The sequence below is a fragment of the Thermobia domestica genome, chromosome 16 (genome assembly GCF_964235325.1).
Source record: "Thermobia domestica chromosome 16, izTheDome1.hap1.1, whole genome shotgun sequence".
NCBI classification, from domain to species: domain Eukaryota; kingdom Metazoa; phylum Arthropoda; class Insecta; order Zygentoma; family Lepismatidae; genus Thermobia; species Thermobia domestica.
In genome coordinates this window covers 125,195,441-125,217,587 of record NC_137469.1, presented here as the reverse complement: position 1 = coordinate 125,217,587, position 22,147 = coordinate 125,195,441, and the positions used below count along the sequence as shown (strand labels likewise).

At 36.1% G+C, this 22,147-nt stretch overlaps 1 protein-coding gene across 1 annotated transcript in view; it reads left to right on the top strand.

Moving 5' to 3' along the window:
- The first annotated feature begins 1,115 nt into the window (after positions 1-1,115).
- LOC145673393 (uncharacterized) overlaps positions 1,116-22,147 on the top strand; it is a 475,904-nt gene continuing 454,872 nt past the window's right edge. The window contains exons 1-2 of the mRNA XM_081743051.1: positions 1,116-1,272; positions 16,026-16,119. Coding sequence (XP_081599177.1) covers positions 16,059-16,119 — 61 coding nt within the window. The 5' untranslated portion in view covers positions 1,116-1,272; positions 16,026-16,058. The remainder of the gene's footprint in view (positions 1,273-16,025; positions 16,120-22,147) is intronic.

Genomic DNA, 22,147 nt, shown 5'->3' with positions numbered 1-22,147 from the left:
TTTGGATACTAAGCATGCGTATCTGAAAGCAGATAATTAATTAAGTAATACTTCTTTAAAAAAATAATGCATGTTTTAGAACAATAGACCTACTGAACAGAAAAAAGCTACTTTTTATCATATACCAATAATATCTTCATTGTTAACTCAAAGTTGGGACCGTTAAATCAAAAGATAAAAATCTGAAATTTTACATACGAAATTATCTTTACCTGTATCAACTTTTAGAACTAGAGACAAAAGCTTCTGTTTACATTTCTTGAAGTTCGCCCCGCCCTAATATATATATATATAAGGTGTCTATATTCCCATTAAGACAGATTCCCATTATATAAATATAATGGGAATCTGTCTAAAAGCGTAAGGGAACCCTCGCTATACCACATATTCTGTGTCTGTACTCTACCTATGTACGTAATTAAACATGGGCAGCATTTATGATAGGAATCACTAGTTTGGAGTGGCAATAAAGAGAACATATTTCAAGAAGAAATAATGATCTATGTATGACCAACTGCAATACTCAGCAATTCGAAGAGAAAAAGGGTATCTAGGTAAGATGTTCTTACGAGACGTTCCCACGATAAGTGGTTGGGGAGGAAAATGGAAGGAAATTTTTAATCCAGCAATGCATTTAGAATTATTGAATATGGTCTATATCTATATATCCTCGTTCCATTTTGTTGCATGAGTGTATGTTTGTGTCTTTCATTTGTATATATATATTAATCAATTGATTAGCTGGTTGGAAAATAAGGTTTCTTTTAAATGCTAAATATATTATACATTGGGTCCTAACAGCTGTAATTAGTAAGCATATGATCACATCGACGTTATTTTTCGGATTGAGATAAAAATTCGTACTTGAATTAAATATTTTAAGTAAATTAATAAACAAGGAAAAATAGTTTCTTTTATGTCTTTCGAGAGCCCATCACATGTTAAGATCAACTATGACTGTCCTTGTTAATTTATCTCTTGTTCTTGCTCTTATCAGTTAAAGGGAAAATACCGATTTCTGCGAATCTATAATTCAATGAAGCTATGCATATAGTGCACCTCATAATAACTGACCTTCAACCCATCAGATGTTAAGGTCGAAAGGTCAGGAGGACTGAGATAGCGATTGTTAAAGTCAAACGTTGTGGAGAAAGAATATATCTCAGTAATAAAACTTTGTTTATGCGGTTACTGCAGAAAGCTTTCCGTTAGAGCCAAGACAGGAATTAAATACGTTATAGCTAATTGCAGTATAAAGGAAACTAATCAAAGGTATGCATTTATTTCTGTACTTCATTGTTTATTTTTTATGTATTCATTCCTAATTTTTTATTTGCAAATAAAAGTTAATTTAAAGATATTAGTTTATGCATGGATTCTTATTAGAGACAGGGACGACTCGCGAGGGGAAATATGTACTTCCTGCTGCAAGCATGAAACTGTCTCACTTAGAATTTTGTGTCATGGATGTAACTCTAGCAGAATAGACGTCAATACACATATAGCGACGATGGACACCAATGACTACTTGAACATAGCACGGAAAGTAATAAAGAGTGCTAGAAATGAGCAGACGATCTATGGTGTATAAACTGCTATTCTATCATGATCAATACATGTTTAAAATGTAACATCGGAATGGATATGACTCGCCAATGTAACAGGTTCAATTGCTCAGCGCTATGCGGTCCCTGGTGCCATCATTTCTGGATTTCTGAACCAAAATTCGGTATATTTTAGTTCAAGTACCTCCCCAATTGATTTGTGATGCTGGATAAAGAGCCGAAAGTTTTAGTGTTCCCGCGGGGAATAGAACCAGTAACCATATATACACAGACATCATTCGCACTTACAATTCGACTAACAAATAGCTCGCTAACATGTACATTAAAATCTTGAATGAATGAATCACTTTATTTCTTAATGCTCTATGTTCCAGTGCCGTATACTGGTTTGATGGCTTGGGCTACCACTAACCTTTATAACGCCTGTACATTATTATTATTATTATTATTATTATTATTATTATTATTATTATTATTATTATTATTATTATTATTATTATTATTATTATTATTATTATTATTATTATTATTATTATTATTTGAGTTTAGTTTGCATGTTATTATGCAGTCTTCAACACAAGGAAAAAACACCTTACAACACACTTTCCTTTTATCAAGTTCATAAATGTTATTTTGTCTTCACTGCCAATATAAATTATCTTATTGATGTTACGGAAAAACGATCGTACATTTCTAAAATACCATTATTTGTTTCATAATGTATCCCTATATTTTGCTTTAGAATTTGGTAATCCTACTCACAAGAGTAAATAGAAACTGTCCAAGTAATAAAGAATGCTGAAATACGCGGTTAGCCAACCCAGGAGCCTCAGATTGTAAGAGCCTTGGCAACGAAACACAAATAATGAAACAAATATTTGTAATAGCTGTGCCAACTATCGGAAAATACTATAAAACATAACATGTTTGTTGCGTAGACGAAAGCCGCTACGGGACGAGGCTCAATGTGTCCGAGGCAATTTCCAGAATCCTCCAAAATGCACTGTCATTACTCGTATAATTTCCCTTTACTCTTCGCTCACGCTCAGGAAACCGAATTCTTTAGATGAAACTGTTGTTATCTGGCAGCCCGTTCGTACACTATGGGCGAAGGTAGAGCAAGGAGAATGTATTGATACGATTCTTGCTGTAGTAGCTAGAGAGTGGTTTCTACTGCGTTCTCATAGCGAAGACCTCTTAAGTTAGCGAGGTAGGCAGTGTGCGAAGAAGTTAGTATATCTCTCTAAATGCATAAAGTTCTGAGAAATTTGTATCAATGAAAGAAGATACTGGAGTATAAAATTATCAATTTAATGCAATTTATATTATAGTAACTATTCTAGGACTACCGCCGGTAGGCCTGATATCCCTCAAAATGCGCCACTGCTCTGTTCGTATTCGTAGATGGTAGGATAAAGTAGCATGCACAAAAACGTGAAAAAGATAAAGACATTAAATATACTAAAAAACGTTAAAGATGAAACTTCTGGAAATTATTTTCAAAATGGTTGCAAAATATTTTTTCTTTGTAATGGTTATCCCCACTTGTCTACGCTACTGTGTGCATATAACACGTTAATTTTGTGGCTTGTAGAATTAGGTGGTCTTCTCTCATTTTTTCTTTACATGCTTCTCCTTCTATTCGTTTGCAAACAATCCGTTTAAATAAAGCAGATGTGCAACAGAGAGGGGGCGGAATGGAAAATACTATTCGCATTGATTTATGAAGAATTTGTCAGCTACATACAATTATTTTTTACTGTAGGTTTCTTTCTAAAAGTATATACTAAGTTCTTACATTAACTTCTAACATTTTAGCTTTTATATTTAGTTAGAATCAAGGTTTATGATCCGTTATTTATTTATTTTAGGAAAATGTAATGAAACAGGCTAAGAGTTCCACTTCATCTTTGGAAATCTCTCATTTACGTTTAAAGTAACGCGTTATTTTTATTATACTATTGAAGATTCGAGAAATCACTTACTGCATCTCAAATCACAAAAAACGTGTCAAAACAACGGGGGGTAAGTAGGTCTAGGAAAACGTGAAGTATGCAAGATTCAGGAAAGGAGGTGAGAGAGAAACAATCTTGTGGACCACTGGTCTAGACAGTGATATAATTATAAGTACGAAATACTGCCTGCAAAACTAAATACTCGGGTCCCTAAATATATAATAATAACTAACAGCAACTATAAATTAATTTTATTTAGTAATTGCGTATTGCAGCAAACTCAATTGCAAGTTTATGCTCTATTATTATTATTATTATTATTATTATTATTATTATTATTATTATTATTATTATTATTATTATTATATTAATAATGTATAACGTATATTGCACTTACTTATTCATGGGAGGCACAATGGCTTAGTGGTAGAGTGCTTCCTGTGGGGTTCCTGACTCGATCGCCGGCTAAATAAGTTTGTCATGGGCAACATTGTAACCATGGGTTTCTCAAGGGTACTTCCGTTTCCTCCCACATTCTCATTCGACCGATACTTCCATCATCATCCAGTTGCCTTAATTTTCCGTCTCCCTTAGCCAAAATGGCATAATGTGGCTAATTAAACTGAAATATTTCATTTTTATCTTTTCATACATTTATTTATTAGTTACATTCATTATTCATCCATTATTACATTTACTTTGTTTATAAGACAATTTCAATTTTCAGTGTCCACGCATTTTAAATATGTGTTTGTAAAACTTTATTGTTATTAACTGTTAATGAATTTAAAAGATGTGGTGTTCTTCTATAGGTGCGAATATACATGCACCACAATTTCATGTATTATACATTTCTACTATAACCAAAATTTTTCTGATGTCTTTTGAGGCTTCCTGATTTCAGTGTTGTAATGCATGATTTTCTTTTAAATCGCGGAATTCGATAAATAAGGAACTGATCAAGCACAAGAACAATGTGTAGACATTAATACTGATGTCGATAATCCAGTCTAATTCTATGACTGTCATCAGTGGCGTATTTAGAGGGCTATCGGGCTCAAGTCCTTCCCACCCACCCAAAATAAATTTGTTAGTTTCTCACATTCCACCTACAACAATAATCTTTCTTAACCTTTATAGCAATGTCTCTGAATTTCTATTTTTTTATGCTCTTTGTTCAGAAATGATACTGTATTTGTCAAATTTCATTCCATGTAAGAACTACGTTCATTTTCTCTTTCTTTCGTCCATTCCATTCTTCTGTTTGTTTTTCTTATTTGTTACTTCCTTTCGTTTCTCCTATCATGCCTTCGACAGTTGTTAGTTATGATTCAAGTCGGTCATCGTCAGTAATACAAAAAGCAAGAAGAGCTGATAAGCAAAACTGGTGTTCCATACCAACTTGCACGGATAGCAACGTAACGGAACTTTAGTTATTATAGCAAAGGAATATTTACATCGTTTAGTTATAAAGAAAGTTAAATATTTGAATTAAAGAAAATCAAGAGAGTGGAGTAAGTAGCCCAGGAAATTTGGTAGACCAAGAGGATGTTTCCTTTTTCTATGAATGGAATAAAAGGTTAGATTCACTGCTAAATTTGTATATGTATCATATCACATAAGATTCACCAGTGTGTAATTCTTGCCATTAAAACTGCAATCAGTATTTTTCAGCATCAACTTGCCTCAGCATTTTCTTTCAGGTAAAACCGTACACAAATAAAATGAACATTTCCATTTATTTCTAAAATGGAATCAGTTAATTTGAAATGAGATTATAACTATACAGGTATGTTTGCAGAAGCATAATTCCTGATTTGCCTGGGGGGATTAGATTCTCCACCGAGATAGGAGTTTCATGTTTTCTCGTAGTATATTAGTAGACAATCGATTAAAATATATTTAAATCTTAAACTTAGGAGGGCAATTGACCCTCCCTGATTCCGCAAAACGCCCTGGTGTGTTTGCGTTTTAAATGGTGAAACGGGAAAATATAAGTTCTTCCACCACGAACCAAAATCCTAAATACACCACTGGTACATAAATTACTTTGTTAAAGTAAATAAACTTTACTGATACGGCAGTGAGAAATCTTGATGAATTATTCATTCTAAATTTCCTAATTGCATGTATGAGTGTGTTGAAGAATTATGAATGTTAAGACTATTAGTTTTGTGCATTTTTAATTGTATTTATACTTTAGTTTCCAGTGAATTCTGCTTTTAGGAGTAGAATTAGGATTTTAGCTTTCTGGGCTATATTTAGCCCGTTACGTTTGATGGTCGTCGTTCCTCGGCCAGCACACTACAGTATCCGAGGAAAGGGAATGAAGAAACAATTGGGGAAGGAAGGAAGCAGCCTGGGACCTGAAAGTTAGGTACCATTCCGGCCTGGTGTTAATGAGGAAAACAAAGGAAAACCTCATTCAGGATGCCTGGCCTGAAAAAAAGCCTTTAACACTTTTTCGACCGAGTGTCCCCACCGGGAATCTATCCCGGAACCGCTCGCACCGAAGCCGAGAGCGTGAGCGACTACACTACGCCTGGCCACAGAAATCTCCTTTTATATGCTGGAATATCTTGATCTCCCTAATCTTCTCTTGAGACAAGAGAATGTAGTATTCACGTGAGAGAGCTGATATACTACATTGGCCAGTTACTTGAGACGGTAATCGTTGTTAGCTATTCCAACTATCTCAGCTTAAAATTAAAATATAGAATTATTTGACATTTTGATAGTTACTCACTTCTATTTATAATGAATATTTAGGATTATTCTATACAAAATCCCAGTAATACATAACCTGAGATTTTTCATTCAGAAAAGAGAAGAGTTTGTGGGCTCCCAAGGCATCTGCACTGTTGACCATACAATCCTTAACGTAACGCCATTGTGACTATACCATACGGTTTTCTCAAATGAAGTTAAGCGTTATATAGTGGCCGCATGCTCGCTGAACGCCTGGAAATGTGTCTATCACCAGACGGAATCGAATATGATTCAATATGGACATCATATACTCCGTATATATTGTATTTTCTTTGATCATTATTTTCTATTTAATTTCCACATAAAGTCTGCGAATGTATCCGAAAATGACCATTAGGAAAACCTAGGCGCAGATGGGAGAAGAATATTAAGATGGATGTTGCAGAAATTGGAATACAAAATAGAAACTGGATCTAGTTGGCTGTGGAAAGAATTCAGTGAAAAACTTGAATGAACGCAGCATTGCATCTCCAGGCTCCGTAGGACATAGAGTCAGTTATTCAGTGAACTTAAACGGAAATCATTAGCAGAGTCAACAACCTCAACATGTAAAAGGATGTAGAGAGAAAAAGTCTTCTAAACTTCAATTTGAAGCTTTCGCCGTCTCATTAAAGAGGAATTGAAATGAACTGTAGGCAGTTAGAAATAACATTAAGAGAAAACAATATACCGACCAAAGAACTTAATTTTAACCCTCTGATTGAGCATCGTCTTTGTAAAGTAAAAAGCGAGAGTTTTTTCACGAAAGTAAGCGCGACATTACTCTCTGGAATCATAGACCATGAACTATTGAACCGATAAAACAGGCTTTAGTTGAGTCATGTGTGGTCAGCACATTCGGTAACATCATTGAAAATGAAATGGAATTTGGGGGCGCGGTGGCTCAGTGGTAAAGCGGCTATCTCCGGTGCTTGGGGTCCCTGGTTCGATCCCAGCTCGCGCCGTGTGGACTTTGTGGTGGACAAACACCGTGGACAAACCACTTCCTCCATTCCACCATTTCATTCATTTCTCATAATCACCGTCTCCTTTAGCCTAACCGGCATAACTGTGGGACGTAAAACAAAGTCCACACGGCGTGAGTTGGAATCGAACCAGGGACCCCAAGCACCGGAGATGGCCGCTTTACCACTGAGCTACTATATTTGTACTATCATTTTGAATACCATATCCCTATTATAAGAGCTACACGTATCAGTCTGTTGGTAACGATAATTCCTAATGGTTACGGGTAGATTAAGCACTATCGCCAACTGAGCTATGTGTTTGATGCAAATAGACGATACAAGTTGTGATCAAAAATACGGTGAATGAATTTCTAACATCATCTCCTGATGCTACAACCATTTGTAGTAATTTGTCCGATAGCCTGAAGAATTGAGACAGGCAGCGTCAAGTTGGAACATGTTCTAACTTGTCAGTCAGCGTCCAGAGCCGCTAGAGTGAGGTTGTGTTTATCGTATATGTCGCTTTTCATGGATTTCGAGCAACGTGTGAAAATTAAGTTCTGTTTCAAGTTGCAAACAAGTGCTGAAGGAACTCGGGAAATTTTGAAATTGGTGTATGTGATTACGCTATAAGTCTGAAGACGGTTTACGTGTGGTATGAGTGATTTAAAAGAGGAAATAAAGTGGTAAAAGACAAGCAACGTTCGGGACGTCCATTAACCTCAAAAACAGAAGAAAACGTGTAAAAACGTTACAAGAATTGTTCGTTCAAATAGGCGAATAACTATTCAAGAGCTTAGCAAAGAACTTGGCATCTCGTCCATATCCGTTAAAAGCATTTTAACCGATACCTTGGAAGTGAGAAGAATGAGTGTCAAATTCGTTTACTACACCTCGCATTTGATCCGCGAGTTTTTGGTCCAAAAAAATCTTCATGTCCATATCCACCGTAGTCTACTTGCATAGCATCATGCAACTTCTGACTCTTCCCAAAAATTTAAACTGTGCTGAAAGCAAGACCTTTTGACAGCATTCATGACGTCGAGAGGGCCACAACAGAGTAGAGGAATGCCTTTTCAAAAGAAACCTTCCAGAAATGATTTTAGTTATGGATTCAACGTTGGGATAAGTACATTGCTAGTAAAGGACAGTACATTGAAGAAGATTAAACCAAATTACAAGTAAGCTTATTAGTTTGTTTCTAATAAAATTATTCGGCGTATTTTTTGATCATACCTCGTACTATCTGCTATTGTTTGCTGCTAAATGGTTTTAAATCAGTCATAATGACGTTCTTGTGTATAGTGCATACAATTTGGTATATTATTTGGATAGTTCGTAGGCAAACTAAAAATACATATTTGGTCTAGGAATTAATTCGTGCGGTTGGTACGACACATTGAAGCTGTAGTACAAACACAAAATACATAAATACCTTAACAAAAATATTGTCCATCGCTAGCCACCACTTTCGCCCATCTGTCAGGCAATGTACGGATTCCGTGGCGAAAGAAGTCCTCATCCTTGGAAGCGATCCAGTCAGAGACCCATGTTTCGATATCTTCTGAAGAAGTAAACCGCTGTCCAATCAAATCGTTGTTCATGCAATCGAACAAGTAGTAGTCCGAAGGAGCAACGTCTGGTGAATACGGCGGGTGGGGTAAAACTTCCCATCCGACATTTTCTAAATAGGTTTTGACCGGTTTTGCGACATGTGGGCGAGCGTTATCATGTTGAACAATAAGTTTATCATGTCTGTTCTCCCATTCTGGTCGTGTTCTGGCCAGAGCTTGCTTCAAACGCATTAATTGTCGTCGATAACGTTCTCCATTCATAGTTTCACCCGGTTGCAGCAGCTCATAGTACACTACACCTTTCATATCCCACCATATACACAGCATAACCTTTGCACAGTGAATATCTCGTTTTGGTTGTGATGGACCTGGTTCACCTGGTTTCACCCAGGCCTTTTTTCGTTTAGGGTTCTCGTAATGGATCTACTTCTCATCACCCGTAATAATTCGATGCAGAAACCCCTTTCTGCTCTGTCGTTGAAGCAGCAATTCGCAAATGGTTTTTCGTCTTTCAACGTCTGTGTCTTTCAATTCATGTGGAACCCAATGTGACATCTTTTGAATCATTCCCATGGCTTTCAAGCGTTTGGAGACTGTTGTTTGATCAACGCCTAATGCTGCTGCAAGTTGTTCCTGCGTTTGACACGAATCCTGCTCGAGCAATGCTGTCAATTCTTCGTCTTGAAATTTTTTTGGCTGTCCAGCTCGCTCTTGGTCTGCCAAGCCGAAATCACCACTTCTAAACCGTGCAAACCCCTTCTGACACGTTCGCTCAGCTAGAGCATGGTCACCATACACTTCCACCAAAATACGATGACTTTCAGTCGCACTTTTCTGCATGTTAAAGTAATGCAGCAGGACACCCCGCAAAAACACTTTATCAGGCACAAATTGCGCCATGTTCACTTAACTACAAACTGGTGTTGTTGACGCTTTAATCCACTGCCGTATACTACGAACGATACGCGATGACAGGGGTTTGCAACACATGTGTGGATACACGGAACTGTGGAACGCTCCGTTCGTTGCGCCATCTCTTGTCCACCCGCACGAATTAATTCCTAGACCAAATACATACATTCATATTTTTCCAATATTGGTATACAAGTATTTAATTAACCATGATTTGAACCTATTGAGTACAGCAAGTAGAAGGCTTGAAAAGACATACTAGCTACTATAAAATTGATTCAATATGCTCGTACTCCTGAAGTCAAATCCTAGCTGTGTAATATCTATCATTCTATTAAATGTAGAAGTTCTCTCCCCTTACAAAATGTATAAATTTACTAATTTAATAAATATCTCTTTAAGTGTTCTTTTATTTTCATTTCATTTTTCAACAAAATACGAGGATCATAAGAAAAGTTGCTCACCTTTGTAAATCAACTGCTGCTAAAATATACTTTATTGAAATTTGGTGATGATAGTGCAGATATTTAACTAACGTCTTTGAAGTGGAAGTTGTAGTTTGTTTGCTTAACCAGTTCTGACCATGTTTCTACAGCTACAAGTGTCGTAGTAATTGGAAGCACTTGTGGTGATTTGTTTATTGTAGGTAAAACGGAGAGTAACTGCCCAGTAATTTATCAGGAGAGGCACGAAATTGGTGATGAAATGTAATATCGTATCAACCTACCGTGGTGCAAAGATGTTTGAGAGCGGACTTACAGATATTTTTGACACTTACCCCGAGCAAACACCTTAGACTTAGACAAATGATTGTATCTCGCGTCTTGTGATTCGCATGTGTTTTGTCCCATGAAAGAAGAACTTTCAAAGAACTTTCCTTTGTCCCATGATATCACTTGGATCAGGTAGTGGAAGCTGTAAACAGAAAATGGTTATCGGACATTGGGCTAAGGCTCATTCCAGAGGATATAGAAACACTTATGCCACACCTCGATAAATGTTCAGATAAGGAAGTTGATTTTGTCGACAGTTCGTTTTAGTTTGTTTTCTCAATCAGTGCAACTAAGTTTCGGTCTGAGTAATAAAATAATGTATTTCACTGACTTATTCACTGACGCATTAACCTTCATATACCAGTTTTTAAGCAGCAGTTGTATTTCCCATGCAAATGAAATGTTACATGAGAAACGTTTAAAACTGTTTCAGTTTTTTTTAAATTCAATTTGTGTCTGCTCATTTGTTCTGACTAGGGATGATACCATACCGGGACCAAGTACCTGGGAAAAACCTATATATCGTCTGAAAGCTCTTGCCATGAGAAGTACTAAACCGTTTTAAAATTACGGCAAAACCCGCAAACTGACAATATATATGGCCAGTTTGTTGGTGTTTGTGACCCTATGTATGGTATATTCGATAGAAATAAAAATGAATATTACGATGCATCGCACGTAAGCCCCTGAGTCCATCATGTTCCTGTTTGGCTCACTGCTAGAACGTGACTCGGGTAAGGGTTTGGTAATATCACTTTGCACTCAAACGTACCCATTTCGTCAGTGTTGCCAAGGAATTGTAAATACAACGTGGCAGGTGGTTTCTCTACCACTCGATGTATATCCATGAAAACATGGCATAAACATCATTCCTCAATAGAGAAAATATACTTTGGACATATTCCTCTTCTAAGGACCCCAGTTTAACAGTGTTGCCAACCAAATATAAAAATAAGAAATTGTAAAATACTTTCCGTACGATGAGACGTTTATACACCAAGCTTTCTAGAAACATCGCACGAACTATAGAAAAAAGATGTTGAGTGTGGCCGTCCCCCAACCATTCTAGGTTATCAGTATTGTCAACAAGTGTAAACATCATAATGTTGAAAATGGCGTGACTGCCATTGAAAGAATATATGACAAATGTGACAGAAGCAGCATTGGACAATGGAAAACAGTGTATGTCCCCGTCTGCCAAGCACCCCAATGTGGCAGGTTGCCAACCAATGCGAACATTCAAGATTTTCGCATGAAGTCTACTGCATTGGCAAACATGACAACATGGGTGCTTGTGGGTTCACCAACATATTGTAAACCTGGTATGGGCCACAGTCTAATTATATCTGCCACAGTGAGGTGGCAAGAGATTTCAGAATATGTATAGGTTTTCCCCAGGCACTTGGTCCCGGTATGGAATCATCCCTAGTGAGATAAAAGTTTGATTCTATAGTATATATTTGCATTAAGAGGGCAAAATAACAGTTTTATTTAACTATTTACGTAAATGCTAACACTAATCTCAACAATATAGTTTTTCCTTTTTTTCTTGCTATACTATTTTAACTTTTAAACTTAATTTTGTAATAATGAAAGGAAAAGCACATAGCATATTCTTTAAGATATAAAGTGACATACATAACGAAAACATATAAACGTGACTTCAAAATAAACAACAAATTGATTTAGGCACTGGATTTTTTAAGAAACTGATTAACGAGAGGTATCATGTCCAAACAACCAAGCATGTAGTAGTTTAATGTATCTGGAGTACCCTTAATCTGCTTAGTCTCCTCTGTCCCACTGCAGATCTAAAATATGTCCTCAGCGAAGAGCACTAAATTATTTCTCGATTGTGGCTGTCGTCAGTGTTACAGGACAGAGAAGCATGATGAATTTGGCAACGTCTGATAGAAGCTAGGGACAATGCTGTAATTCAAAAGAAACTTTTTTTTACGTAAAACCTGGCAGTTAGAACCATTTCTTTCTCTTTGACGATATCAGCAAACATGTTCCGATTTAAGAAAAGCCTGTCGGAAACCAAAGCTTGTCGAGAAAATACGAGGGTTTGCTCAAAGTTTGCTGTGTGATTGTTCATCCATAAGATACTTTCTTACTCTACAGGGTTGTCCGGAATAGGCGTACCTCCCTTTAGTTTCAACAGTATATTGTTGGTTATGGTATAATGTTTCTACACAGTTACTTTGAAGTCTTAGTAGACTTAAGAGTCATTAACATAAGTATGATCACCACTCATATTGTAACACAGCTGAATTCTGAATTCTGCGCAATTCACGTGCGCAAATACCTGAATCAGACGTTTCCTGGCCACTGGATTGGAAGAGGTTGTGTATCTTCACCAGCTCTCTTTGCCTGGCCTCCAAAAATTCCCGATCTGACGACACCAGACAATGCTCTCTGCGGCTTTCATAAAGGAACAAGTAACAAACACTCGATATCACACAACACATGAATTATGAACTCTGTGGAACACGCCTTCACCCTCGTGATTCCGGAGTATCTCCGCAAAACTTTTGCGAGAACTTGGGCCAGAATTCAGCTATGCTACGACATGGATGGCGATCATACCCATGTTTATGTTTCATTGTAGTGGAAAACACTGCACTAATGATACATTTTATTTATTTTACAAATTCGCAGCAACACCTAGGATTATAAAGAAAATATCAGGTGCTAACAAAAATAAAAGAGCTTTTTGACTACATGGTTAGCGGTTATGCCTTCATATTATATTTTGAACTTAACGTTATGTCTCTTATTGCCACGGTGCTGAATGCGACGTTAACTCTAGATGAATGATTGAACAACACCACAAAGGAAAATTCAAGGGAATAGAATTCAACTTGTTCACGTACGCATATAAATGTTCCATATCTGATTTCACCTACTGGAATTTAAAGAAAACATTTCGAAAATAATTAGAACATTTGGTTTCCAAATTCGAATACGGAGCTCCGGACTATGTTGCAAAGACACTAATCTAAGCTTACTCGCGATGAAAATATAAGTAATAGTTTCAGGATATTACATTTTATTATATTGAGTGTTTTGTTACTAATAGCGTCGTCAGTCACATTGATTCCTGCTTGAAGATTATTTTGAGTTGATCGGCACGGATTATCTCCTCTGTACCGCAGTGAATAATAGGAGTATGGTTTTATTTTCTTCGGACTTGTTTCTCTTTTCATTATTATGGCCTGATAAGACGATCTGTATGAGTGTCCACTGCGCTCAACGTTTTAATCTAAGTACAATAGAAGCTCTTTAATCTGGATTTTCGGAACCATGAATTTTCCCGAATTATTCAATATAGGCGAGAGCATCAAAGACAAATTACTCGAGATAAAACTACAAACCACTAAAACATGTATTGTACATGTTAATGCACATTGCGAGTTTTATTAAAACTTGAAAAATTCGTGCAAGGCTTCGAGAACATTTTATAGTACCTAGACTAAATGTACACTGTTCTAATACTGTGCACACGTGATTGTAACGATTGAGAACCCAAGAAACACTATACTGAAATGAAAACTGAGAGTCAGCACATGTATATATATATATATATATATATATATATATATATATATATATATATATATATATATATATATGTGTGTGTGTGTGTGTGTGTGTGTGTGCGTATACGCGAGCGACTTGATTGATGCAGGATTAAAAGCACCTAATGAAGATAGTTCTTCCAACAGTGGCGAACTAACCCGGAGTCACAGGAAACTAGAACCCCAGTTTTTGAGTGACAATAATAAAGGTATTATTCATATATTTTTGAAAGTTTATAGTAAACTCATGATATGCCTATCATAGTCTGGGATCTGGCTGCCCCCTTCCAGTTTTTACCTTTTAGATCCGCCACTGTCTGCCAAGCATTTGCCTTGTCTGCAAATTTCCTGCACGCTGGTGGCATCTCTTAGCATGAGATAGAAGCCAAGAGGTTTCAGAACAGGAATATAGCACTGGTTTCATCTTTAATCTTATTCCTCTATTGCAGTCAGTAGTTTTGGATGTAATACTTCAAGTTTGAGTATTGAGTTTGCGTAGTTTGTAAGTCTAGCCCTTAATTAGTCGCATGCGGAATTTTGTTCCGCACTTTTACATTTCTCTTTTTGTTTTCCTTACTTTCGATCGTATGCTTTTGAACTTTTGTCTAGCTGTCTTTTAAAGTTTCATGATTAAACAACAATACATATTTGAATTGTTGCCCAAGACACTAGTGAATATTTTGTTATTTATTTTGGAGTGATGCAGTTTGCGGAGCAAAGTTCCGCGCGCGACTAAATAAGTTACCCTTTTTTCTCCTACAAATTCTACGCTTTCTTTCAGTTTATTGTTTTTAGCCGACAACAATTAAGCGATTCGGTGACTACGAAACATATCACAAGCAAGCGCCACCACCACTATTTTTTAAAATTTATTTTACAAAAATATATTTTCAGGTACAGTTCATTTGTAAGCAACTGAAGTTATAAGCGGTTTATATGTGCATTGTGCGCTCTGAAAATAAATACATAGAGAAGAGAGTTAGTCTTTTCTTTCAAAATGGATAATCATGAACGTGATGTGGACAGAATTAGAAACATGTTACTGGAAGTTCTGGCTGAAGACGACAATTTAGATGTTCCGAAATTGGAAGATGGCGATGAAGAAGATATCATTGAAGAAAGCGACCATATCTCTGCCAGTGAAGAATCAGCAGATGAAGGTGGAGTGTTGCCACAAGCAGATCATGTGAAATCACTCTCAAATACTACTGCACGGGGAACATATCTTCTAGGAAAGGACAATGTCACTAAATGGTACGCACATGCTCCACGGCAAATTATACGAAGAAGAAGTCAGAATATTTTGACCCATTTACCAGGAGTCAAAGGACATGCTAAAGAAGTGAAAACGCCGAGCGAATTTTGGAGTTTGTTCTTTAGTACGCCTATGCTGGAGAGAATCGTTGAATTTACAAACCAGTGCATTGAAACACGCTTATAGCAGAGAAAGAGATGCTCAAAATACTAATATTAAAGAAATAAAGGCCTTGCTGGGCCTCCTGTATCTTGCAGGAGGACTGAACTTGCAGGAGGACTGAACTTGCAGGAGGAGGATAATTAGTCAATAGCATAAAATAACTTAAGACGACCATTAAAACAAATATTTTAACCTAAAATTAAATAAAAATTTTTAAAAAAACAAATATTACACGAGTTTTACTATGTAGTTATTATGCGGAACAAAATTCCGCACGCGACTAATTAAGTAACTTTTTTCACGCGACTAGTTAAGGGCTAGCGTAGTTTCACACTGTGAAACGAAACTTATTTCTTCATATACTAAAGTAAGAATATATAAATATTTCCCCTAAATTTAAGGCAACCCAGTAGTTTTTAAATGTTTTGAACTTTGTATCAAAGACTTACTTAATGAAGATACCATGAGATGGGTGTAAGTAAAATTGATTTACATTTAAAATCTGAATGAATATTGTTATTTTCATTTACAGATCTTTGAAGAGATTTATGTTAGGCAGGCCACGATGTGGTCCCCAGCTATTGTATCAATTTTTCTCTGCAACCTCATGTTAGCTACAACCAACGGTAAGTCTATTAAGTAAAGCTAAAGTTAGCGAATGCATATTTTCTATATTATTATTATTATTATTATTATTATTATTATTATTATTATTATTATTATTATTATTATTATTATTATTACATCATAATTCATGAGCATCGGTTGATTCTATTTCTTGTTATTGTTGAATCTTCTTTGCATATTGTCCAGTAAGTGTATTATTGTTGAATCAAACAAGGAAATATTCGTGAAGAAAGTGATCAAATCATAAAAGCAACAGCATGATTTCTAAGTCTTACAACGCATTAGCTAAGTATTGATGCCCTGTGCTGTATAAATGAAAAACATATACGTATAAATAGAGTAAGGACCATTTTCTTTCTGTTATGACCTTAATACTTTAATACTAATAAAATAAAAGTACTGAAATTTTGTAACATGAAAATACCAATCGGCAAATATTGTTTGTTATCTATGTAATATTAATGTTGACAATCCAAGTTACATTTTTTTCAAGTGCTGAAATGGAAATGAAATGAAATCTTTGAGGTTTACGTCCCACGGTTATGCCGGTTAGACTAAAGGAGACGGTGATTAAGAGAAATGAATGAAATGGTGGAATGAAGAAAGTGCTTCAACGGGAGAAACGGGAGAACAACGAGAAAACCCACGCACATGGTGTTTGTCCACCACAAAGTTCACTTGGCGGCAACAGGGTTTGAACCCGGGACCCCATGCACCAGAGGCGAACGCCCTACCACTGAGCCACCGCGGCCCCTTACTCAAGTGCTGCTGCTTTCGTTTATTCCGCATTTGAGTTATACATAATAAACTGAAACTTACAATTCAACATTTATTATTCCACCTTATTACTAAGGAAGCTATAGTATCAGAAACATTGAAACTTTTGAAGTTTCTGCAACAGTAATAGAACAAACGAAAAGATCAGGCGATTCACATTCAAAGTATCTTAAATACTACGATCATTATGTAACTGATTTCCAACAAAGACGACACAACCAAAACACAAAAATAAAAGTTCTGTGCACCGGCCCCAGGATATGGATCGATGTATTTTGTTAAGCAAAACCAAAATTTCGAAACTCCAAGACAATCGACCGTGCCATTTTTTTTAAAGGGCGAAATACTAGCGATTTTGCGTAGGGAAAATACACGCAAAACAGCCATACACAAAACAAGTTATGTGCACCGGCCCCAGGGCATGGATTCAATGTATTTTGGTACATAGAATTTAAATTTCGAAACCCGAAGACGATCGAGCGTCTCAGTTTTTCAATGGGCGAAAAACTTCAGCGAATTTTGGTACGTAGAACAGCACATAGGTTTTTCGCCTATAAAACAAAATTGACACGGTCATTCTCCGGGGATTTGAAATTTGGATTCTGTGTGCCAAAATACATCGAATCGATACAATGGGGTATACTGTACAGAACATTTTTTTTTTGTATGGTTGTGTTACGTGTGCCCTTGCTAAAGCTATCTAAAATCGCTAAACATTTTTGCTAATAAAAAACTGACTCGGTCATTTGTCCCGGGATTTGAAATCTGGATTCTGTATAACAAAATACATCGAATCGATACCCTGGGGTCCGATGCACACAACTGTTTTGTGTGTGTGTGTGGCTGTATAATTTTACAAGAAATTGAAAACGTGATGTTTTGCAACGGCCTTATTTCGGAAAAATGATTAGAGATGTGTCACAGCCAATAAGATGTAATTTCTTATTACTTGCCGATGAAGGACGGTTGATTAAGAGGAGCGGATCATCTCCTGGATGATGCAATATAGAAGTTTTTAATTAAAACAGGATAAAGGGCAATATATTATCAACAAAAATAGGCAATAGTATAGCTTTTTAAATAATAACATAACAAGTATGATGTTTTGTATATCAAGTTAAAAGTTGAAGATTTGGTACCAAATTGTTCACCATCCTCTTAGGTACACAGTAAAAATGGATGTGTTAATTCAACTCAAATTTAACACAGGGCAACGGTTACAGCGTTACTACCACTATGCGGTGTTAATGCAACACAGATCCCGCGGTGTTAGCCTTTAACACAGGTGGTGTGCTACTTTTTAAACACACAACCGGTGTGGAGCGGTGTTAAATTCGGATCTGTGATAGTATTTTCGGTGTTGATTCGACACAATGTCAGGGTCGGTAGCGTGGGGAAAAATGTTGAGTGTTACTTGTGGCGGTATTGCACCAACACGAAGAAAGTAACACAGTGTGTAGTGTGTTAATTATTTTGTGTTAATATTACACCATGTCAAGTATTAATATAACACACTCCCTCTGTTATTTCAACGTTATTTTCTTATTATTTCAACACACAATCTGTGTCAACTCTTAAGGTCAAAGCTGTATAAGTAACACCGTTTTGGTGTTAATTCAACACTCCCTGTGTTAAAAGTCAAGGTGAGACCACCGGATTAACACCACTTTTGGTGTTATTTCGACTCCAGTTCTGTGTTACTACAGTGCTGAAATAACTCCGTGTGCGGTGTTCGTGGAACCATTTTTCTGTGTTTGGAAAAGCTCGTGGCGTGCATGCTTACGATTATTCTACTTTTAAAAGATTCTACTTTTAAAATAAGAATAGTAAGGTACAGAACACTTCATTTAGAAAATCTTTATAAACTTTTTTCTCGTCCTCCCCAACACTTATTTTGAAGTATTTCTTGATCTTTCGAAACACAACCTTCATCAACAACTTGTTCAAGAATGATAGGAAACTCTTATTTATATCCTTATAGTATGTTTGCCTCTTATTCATGTTTTTACTGGTTCTCGCAATTTTTGAAACACAGTCCCCGGAGTTGACTAGTGACCTCTAGTGCAATGTAGAAGTGACATACTAATACGGTGTTGTTTCTCTTCTTCAGATACATTATATAAAACAATTTTGAACACATCGCGCGGTTTACACGTTGAAATTTTGATAATACCTGGATTAGTTTAAGTATTTCTTTCTACTATCTTTGACTGTAGCTTCAGCACATACGAATTTATAATTAGATGGCCAGCATATTTGGCAATCACGCAGAAAACAACACTGAATATTCTACACTTGTGTTAATTTAACACACAGGCTGTGAGTCATTTCAACTACCGGCATTTGACACACAACTCCAAATGGAGAGTGAGTTGTTCTAACCACGTGTTTGTGTTATATTTTAACACAATTGTGTTAACACATAGGCGTGCCGTTGAAATAACACAACGATTTTTTTTAAAGTGTACTAACCAACACTAATGTAATCTCTCTATAATTTACGATTTCCAAGATATAGTGCCTTAAATCTCCCGAAATCAGAAGTTTATAGCCAATATTTTGGGAACGATAAGAGATACGCGAAAAATGCCTTGACTTCTTTGAGATATTGTTTTGATGTTCTTTCGAAATGGGGGCTCAAAATTGAAAACTTCGCAGCTGACAGAAACACACACACATACACACGCACACACACACAAAGGCAGAGAATGCAGTAACAAACATTTTAAAGTCCCTTAAAAATTTTCCCGTTTCCATCTTAAAGCAAATCTATGTAATAACTACATTGAAAGTGATCGAAATGTGATATGCGTCAGAAATTCAGTACTTGTTCATTTAAATAAATGTTTTCGATGGTTACTGATACTTAAACTATTCCTAAGACAACGTAACCTAATTTAATAGTGTTGCTACGACACAAGACGAGATGAGATTTTAGCCTATCTCGTTTGGTGTCGTGCAAACAGTGTATCGCATTCAAAATATTTGCCTCTTATCTCGAAGTCTCCGCTTCTCGAGACCAAGAGGTATTCTGTCTCGTGGCATCGCTAGTGTTGCTACGACGAGAGACGAGACACTATGAAATCTCGACTTGTCTCGTGAAAGTGCTGTCTCGTCTCGAAAATTATGACTCTCTCGTCTCGAATATTATATGACTGTTTCGTCTCGAAGTGTCACTACTTAATTAAATGTATTATAGAATCTTAACCTCAATAAATGTTAATATAGAAATTTAAACATTTAATAGGGCAATTGTTATGAAACAAGCAGATAGAAGGGAAAGTTCTATGATGCATTTAATTAAATAGTTGTGCCACAAGGCGAGACAATAAAATAATTTACGAGATGATAAGTAATGTGAAAATTAATTATAAAATTCCCAAGTTTCTGCTTTTAAGAAATATAATTTGCAGAAAAGCTTTCTTTATGAACCAATGAGCATACAAAAAAAAAAAAACCTTTGCAAACAAGAATATTGAAGAATATTGATGCAGGTAAATAATGGCATTTTTCTTACTGCTATATCGTTATAAGTTTTAAATACATGTAGTAGTTTATTATTTCGCATACAAGAAACGAATATAATATTTAAAAAAAATCTGTGGAGGGGCACGAATCGCATTCACTCACATTTGTTATTTGATTTCATGTTCTCGCGCTAACCAACTGTGCTACAGACTTCTTACAACTTATAGGTCTGTTCCACTACAAGACATAATTTTCATTATGCTCGCGTTCCAATTCATCTCTTTTGATAGTTAATTTCTACTGCTTTCTTTATGTATGTGACGTCCTCATGTTATATCTGAATTTCTTATCTATGCATGGATATAAGAAATGTTAGAAATATTTGATTAAATGTTTTGTTTGTGGAATATTAATTTACATTGGTCTCACTGTCAGTGATGTAGAGCTCTCAGTTGTACGTTGAACTACAAAATTCTCACCTGGTCTAGAAAAATTCCATTTTCAACAGAGTTGGTAATTTTCGTGTTTTCGGCCAAATTAATTTTTTTGCTTGTAATTTCTTTATTTTAAAATAATATTGAACACAAACATTGAAAACATGTTTGCCGTTAACCTTTCCTGGTGTTGAAACCTTTCAAATTTTCGAACATATAAAGAAAATGGAGATATTTTCAAAAAACGTCGGATTTTTTTAAAAGAAACATAATTTATTTTGTTTGACCTTGTACATAACTTACGCATTGTCCTCACGAGTTGCATTTTTAAACTATTCCAGAACATGTAAAACAAGCGCCTGGTCTTGTTTATGGGGGGGGTCACATCCTCCGCTGTGCAATGTTCATTGTGAGTTTCGATTTTCAGGTAGACTGGAATTAATATTATTCTTCTCCAAATCAAACTTCAAAATGGCTTCTTAAGTCATGAGCACCACGACTGGTGTGATTGGAACTACGACTGGTGGTTGTAGGTGAAGAATCATCATTAGAAATATGCCCTGTGTCGGTAACCCACTAATGGATAAATCTGTCATTTTTAAGTCACTCAAGCTATTATCTGAACAAGTTGAAGCGCTGGGTGATACTGCACACTGAGAGAAGATATGATCATTCTCCATACATAGGAAACACATTTTAGGCTGATTGGAATAAACAACGTATGCTGAATAGGACACCACTTTAAAGATTGGAGGGAATATTTTTCTCAGAACCATATAAATAGAACGAATCCCATTCAAAATGGCATATTTATAAGAATAATTCGATTGATTTCACAATATTCAGCCAGCACATCATAAGGAAGAATATTATCTACTTCGAGAGGTAAATCAAATTATCGAACTTTAATGGAACTGAGTTCAGCATTCGATATACGGACAATACTACGGACCCCATTTAAATGAACACAGGAATAAGTTTGGGATAACTGAGTCAAAATTTCATTTCAAATTTTACATTACAAAGCGAAGCCCTCATTGTGCAGCTGTAAAGCGACTGTTTTCTTTATAACTTAACCGAAATTCTAAAATAACCAAATATTAATGTCACTTGAGATCCGTTTTGAATAACGCATTCATTTGTAAAATTGAGATTTCATTGTAGTTTGACGAATGGAAAACATGTATTTTCCAGCAACCACAGTCCACATTATAGAAATTGCTTGTAAATCACACTAGCGTTAGTCACTTTTTGTAGTAGAACAGGAGCACGTCGAAAGCATGCCCGCACCTTTCAACGTCCAATGATGTATTGTCACTGAGCTACCATGCCCCATGTTCATCCGTTG